This window comes from Pristiophorus japonicus, chromosome 8 (genome assembly GCF_044704955.1).
Source record: "Pristiophorus japonicus isolate sPriJap1 chromosome 8, sPriJap1.hap1, whole genome shotgun sequence".
Lineage (NCBI taxonomy): Eukaryota > Metazoa > Chordata > Chondrichthyes > Pristiophoridae > Pristiophorus > Pristiophorus japonicus.
This window is the reverse complement of record NC_091984.1, coordinates 219,625,073-219,631,602: the sequence shown is the minus strand read 5'-3', so window position 1 is coordinate 219,631,602 and position 6,530 is coordinate 219,625,073. Positions and strand designations below refer to the sequence as shown.

The window sequence follows — 6,530 nt, the reverse complement described above, 5'->3', positions numbered from 1 at the left end:
CAGACCTGTTTGTGAAATCTCTGCATAGTGAATGCTGCTGGCAACATATAACTCAGGTTGTGATTTGCATGTGAGCTTACTGATTCCTTGCTTGACAGTTTGTGATGTAAACTGACTCATTTACCTTGCCCAAATTTTCACGAGCAGTAATGTAGGAATATTTACTGAGGCGTACAAAAGCATAGGTCTTGCATTAACATCCGTAAGACAAAGGTCCTCTACCAGACTGTCCTTGCTGCTTAGCACTACCTCCCCAATGCCCAGGCACGGCCCATTTCCCATACCTCGGGAGCCTCTTATCAACAAGAGCAGACATTGATGACGAGATTCAACACTGCCTCCAGTGTGCTCGTGCAGCCTTCGGCCACCTGAGGAAAAGAGTATTCGAAGACCAGGCCCTCAAATCTACCACCAAGCTCATGATCTACAGGGCTGTAGTAATACCCACCCTCCTGTATGGTTCAGAGACATAGACCATATACAGTAGACACCAACAATGTCTGCAAGATCCTACAAATCCACTGGGAGGACAGACGCACCAACATTAATGTCCTTGACCAGGCCAACATCCCCAGCAATGAAGCACTGACCACACTTGATCAGCTCCGCTGGGCAGGCCACATTGTTCGCATGCCTGATAAGACCTCCCAAAGCTCTACTCAGAAATCTTTCACAGCAAACAAGCCAAAGGTGGACAGAGGAAATGTTACAAGGACACCCTCAAAGCCTCCCTGATAAAGTGCAACATCCCCACTGACACCTGGGAGTCCCTAGCCAAAGACCACCCTAAGTGAAGGAAGTGCAGCTGGGAGGGTGCTGAGCACCAAGTCTCATTGCCGAGAGCATGCAGAAAGCAGAAAGAGTGTGTGGCAAACCAGGCTCCCCACCCACCCTTTCGTTCAACGACTCTGTCCCACCTGTGACAGACTGAGGTGGCTGAACAGTCCAATACGAGAACCAAGTCTTCATCGATACTGAGGGGACTGCCTATGATGATGATGAAACTTTCACAACCAGCAATGTAGGTATAATTTCCAAGTTGTACCATAGCATCCTGGCCTACTGTTCTAAACCCCACAATACCATCCTCAGCTTTATACTTTCCTGCCTTGGCCTGTACTGACTGACTCCTTCTCCTGACTTTAACATGCACCTAAACTACCTTCACACTCACCCTTCAAAAACTCCACAGCTACCCCTTCTACCATGCAATCTTTTATAGCCTCTATCTCTGGTCTTGATCACTTCCTCGTCCCCTCCCCAAATTGGCCAAAATATTTTCCACCAGTGGCCTCATGAACTCTTGCATCCTCTTTGGCTCTCCATTTGTTATGACACTTCTACTATTGACCTATTAAATTGCTCCCTCCCCTATATTTTCAGTGCCAGCAAATCAGCCAGTTTCCGATTCATACATCTCTTTTAAATCAGAAGGACCCAAATTAGAGTGTACGTGGTGCACAACTTGCCTGGTCATCAATTGCCAAATTTGGCTTGAACAAGGGTTAGAGAGGCTGTTTCCTCTGCCAAAATCATACTGAGTCAGAGAATGCACCATGTGCTCTCACTTAATGCAACAAAAAAAATAATTTCTCATGAATCAGAACCTTACAGCACAGAAGGGCAGCCATTTATTTGGCTGATCATGGCTGTCTGAAAGAGCTAGCTACTTAGTCCAATTCCCCAGCCCTTTCCACATAGCATTTTATATTCTTTAATATTTATCCACATCCCTTTTAAAAGCTTTTATGGCCCTATAACTCTGCATAACATCTGAAACTTTTCCTTTGTTCTTTTGATAAATTTACATTCTCTAGCTCCCAACACACCAATTAATGGAAATGAGTTTTCTCCTTGAACAAATGACTACTTCAGAATAAAATCTGTTTCAACTGTTTAATATGAATGTAATTCCCATTCATACATCACTGCTTTAGGTACCAATGCAGACTAGATCAACAATACAGATGATTTTTAAGATGCATTCATAAATAATCACAATAAATATACATCAATGACTGTACAGAGCACATTAACACCTGTATGTTGATATGTCCTTTTAATTTTTTTTTTAAGTTTATCTGGTTGCTCTCAGTAAAATGGAGCAGTTATAGCAGCAGATTAACATTACCACAGCCAGCACCACAGCACTCTAACAAGGCAGGGACAAAGAGCCAGATCCACACTGGTGTCAGTTTTTTTTAAAGGGATGGGGGAAATCATTCAAGCAACAATATGATACATCTGTTTATATTAAAAAAAACAGCTGGACATGCTGCTCTTTGTACTCCATGAACCTGCTAGGAAAACAATGTCTGAATCAACCATCGGAATTGAGCTGGTCGCTCGACAGGAAAATTCTCTTCATTCTGCCCTGACACTAAGTTTTTCCAATAGCAAATGGATTTCAATACCTTTTATGTCAATATTAGAGGGGCATAACCAACAGTCTATTTTAAAGTAAAAGCTAAAACTTGTTCCTGTATGTTGCCATATTATGGTTCTGGATATTTTCAATCTGTATTATCCCAATCAGTTGAATCTTGGTTCTCTCACTGCGAGGTTCATCTGTCACAAAGCAACCAGGGCTGGCTGAAAAACTCACCCTATAAACCAGTGTGAATAAAATAGACCATCATTTCACAGCAAATCTGGCTCCAGAATGTTTATCATAACTGAATTCTGTGTGTACAGTGTATATAAGATTACACTGGGTTGTGTGTATAATTTGATTATAAAATGTTCAAGCACCCAACAAAAATAAACTCCCAGCAGTAACACGGGCAGTGGGGTCAATGCACTCTTTGTCTGCCAAATAACTTAACTCTAATTACACAAAACCTTCATTCACTCAGTTATTAAACAGACCCTTCACTTATACTTACAGGCCATCTGACCACTGCACAGCAAAAGAAAAGAAAAAATATGCACTCTACACCCTATGATAGTTTACATTACACACTATGTATCTAGAGGCTCTGCTCTGCATTCCTCGAGCCTCCGACTGCGAGCTTTAAGACCGGTCAAACTTCCTGCATTGCACAGGGTTGGGATAAATCTAGCAACATTGCCAGGTTCATGGCCCTGCTCTCTTGCCTCTCCTGCCTTGTGTGCTCGATGCCCAGTACTAACACCCTTCTACAAAAATGGTAGAATCATGTGCTCAAGCAGTTCTCCAATTCCATAAAATTGCCCCTGATTATTCCCAGAATAGTTTTAAAAGCTAGTGTTGTAGGTATTAGTTCCATTGATAAGAGCCAAGCCATCTTGAAATGTAACAGGTGAGTTAGTATTGTACTAAAACATAAAATCTCCCATGTTCCTCTTTGCTTTGTCAAGCCAATGTATGCTAATTTTCTTTATATGAAAACATATAATGAATAATTGGTTACTCTTTCACAAGGGATGCTAGGGATTATTACCCAAGCTAGGTTTACATGAATGAACTTTGCAGGGTACATATACATGAACCTCCTCTCTCCCTCCTCCACTTCACCACCGTTCACAAATGGTCCCACTCCCATTCAGGAAATCGCAAACATAATGTCAGGGACCCACTATAACAGAAGGCTGTTAGAGCCAAGGTTGTGTTGTGTTCCAGTTCTAATTTTGAAGCTTATCTCAAGGTACAACTCTTTCTTTTATAATCTTACTCAGATATTCTGTGGACTATATTAATGCAAAAAAACATTGAGCAGCCATGGATTTATACCTGTGACCTGGCAGGAGGGGGGGGAAAGAGATGTAGGGGGCAGAAAGAATTTGCAAACCCTTCTGCTTCATCTGAAAAATACATGTAATTAGGGAACAAACCAGACATGTGGTACACTCCACCAAATTCAATGTTAGCAATTTAAATGTAGGCACAAAAACACAACTCAAACAGCTTTTCTCAATGTCCCTTCAGTCACCCTCTTTGCGTACAAGGGAGAACGTTCAGATACTAAAGCAGCTTTCTAATCTCGAACTGCAGCTTGTGATCGCTGGCTGTATCCTCAATCTACATTTACGATGCAGACCTCTTTTCTTTTCCCTCCCTCCCCCCTCCCCCCCACCCACCCACCCACGCCGGTTAGATAGCAGTGAATGCTCCCCACACAGATTAGAGATCCGAGAGAGGGGAGCAGCTCAGCGTAGAGAGTCTGAACTATGCCCTCTCTCCCGTCACCATTGTGCACCATTTACATGTTGTTCTTGCAGCTTACATGTCCCTTCTGACTGCGTGCTAGCCATTCCTACTCCTGGTACCAATATGCTTTTTCCTCACACACACAAAACTAAACTGCAAATGGCTTGGATAAAAGTTGTAAACTTTGGGGGTGACGAGCGAGTGCGCCAAGCCATGGTACCTGTTCAATGCTTCTTCCGAGTAGTATACTTTGTAATGATGATCTACAACATTTGGTACCAAGGATAGCATTTTACAATGCAGTTAACCAATTTACTGCTGAATGTTTAGTAATTATGCATAAAAGCTGCAAAACAGTCCTGGACATTTCAAAAATGGCTATGAAAGTAAGACTCAAGAAACTTACTGAATTACACGACTTGAGTCACAAAATAACCCAAGGGTGGAAATGTGTGTATTGGGCCGTGTGCGAAGGTTTGTATGTAACTCGGGCAATTTTCAGATCAAATCTACAGCAGGATAGTTTTTTTCGTTCATTAATGCTACTGCTTGCATTTCAACTTTAATATAGAAGATTTAAAATGAGGAGAGGGGACTGTACTTGTGATGCATTGGTTTATGGTTACAATGCATGCTCTATGCAAGGCAGTCTCAGCCAAGCAGAGGCCAGACACTTCATGGGGGAGGGGAGGGGAAGGGAAAAAAAAAAGGGTTTGGAAGTATTGGGGGCCACACTCACTTGCATCCAAGTGGTCTGTTAATGTGACAAGAGCTCCAGGAAGCTGCAGTCTGCCCACCCACTCAGCTGGGAATGGATATAATTTGAAAGATAGGAAAATGAAGGGAGTGAACGGAACCGGCAACTGTACAACGTCAGAAACTGACCTCTGGCACAAAAATAAGTTTCCAGATAACTGTCTCAATACCACCCATTCTCAATCTTGTTACCAGGCTCTGCTGAATTATAGTCTATTTTGAGGATCTTTTGTCAGTAGAAAATGAGATAGCCATTAAATTCCTCCACACCCAGCTCCAATTCAAGGGTCCTGGTTACATTACTGGCTGCCTTAATACCACTGGACGGTAAGCAGGGAACTTAGCAAGTAAATATTTGATGCCAAGGGCTTCCAGTCAGTGTGACAGAATCCTGCAAAATGAAGCAAGGAGACAGCTGAGAGAGGCTCTTGATGGCAAAGTAGATATCTGGTAAATATGCTGATCCAAGATACCAGAAGTACTCACTTTTGTTTTTTTTTGGGGGGGTTGGGGGGGAGGGAAGGAGGAGGAGAGAAAAGGGTCACATGATTCTTATAAATCCACCTATAACTAAAAGGTTCATTTCCGGGAGATGGAGGTGGGTCTTCTTGTACACTGATGATCACAACAAGTTAACTTTGGAGCATTTCGATTCTGTTGCACGCCTGTGTGCGCACATACTTGACGACATTTTAGAAGCCAAAGCTGATCTGGAAGCGAAGATGTGCCTAATTTTGAATGATGTCCCCGTGTGTGTGTGTGTGTGCTTGTGCACAAGGAAAAGTAAAATAATTTTTCCTCCAATGTAGAGCATGAAGAATAAAATGCTGCTCCAAAGTTAAGATCACAGAGTATAAAAACAGTTATATCCTACAATGAACTATTATCCTGTTTCAACACAAGCGTTTGTGTTTTAAAGGTACAGTAACGTACACCGCTGTAGTGGTAAAAGCACCGCACGCTCTTGAATAGCTGCTTGACAAGACAGCAAGACACCATTTTGAGTCCATCAATAGAAATGGAAATTTACAAAAAGAATGTTTGCACCAGCATGGAAGCATTTTGCTCGTAACCGGTTCAGGACGAACTGCTCCCGACTGCGGCTCGGATTCCATCCGCACTTCCACCGCGATTCCTTTTCTTTCTTAAAAGCAGGGTTTAAAAAGGAGGTCCTCGGGCATCGCTGTCTGTTGTGAAAGGATCTGGGAATTCCCGGTGTGTCCTGCTCAGCCGCTGAGGGGGTCTTCACGGTAGTGGATGGCATAGCGGAGCTTTTCCAGCATAATATCAAGTGAGGAATACTGAGGAAGTTTGATCATAAACATACAGGTTTCCACCCGGATGTATCGGGAATCTGGTGAACCTGAACATAAAGGAACAAGAGGAGACAAGTTAAACAGATTGAACAATTCCTAGCAGTATATATCCCAATACACATACAATCCATCTTGTGTAGGTTTTGATGATTCTATGATATCCTGCTATTTCCTATTTTCACTATCCACTCATTCTGTGGACCCATTTGTATTCTCTGGCATTCGGTGTATTGTTGAAGGTGAGGCTCCCTCTTATACTTGGTTCCACAGACAGCAGCTATTGATGTGCAAGTCCGGACTCTGAGCTTTAATGGACTTTTTAGCCACTG

The 6,530-nt window shown here is 42.6% G+C and overlaps 1 protein-coding gene across 1 annotated transcript in view; it reads right to left on the bottom strand.

Moving 5' to 3' along the window:
* Positions 1–4,072: 4,072 nt before the first annotated feature.
* Positions 4,073–6,530, bottom strand: part of LOC139269009 (probable E3 ubiquitin-protein ligase HECTD4) — a 279,923-nt gene continuing 277,465 nt past the window's right edge. The window contains exon 76 of the mRNA XM_070887933.1: positions 4,073–6,248. Within this exon, the coding sequence (XP_070744034.1) occupies positions 6,112–6,248 (137 nt within the window). The 3' untranslated portion in view covers positions 4,073–6,111. The remainder of the gene's footprint in view (positions 6,249–6,530) is intronic.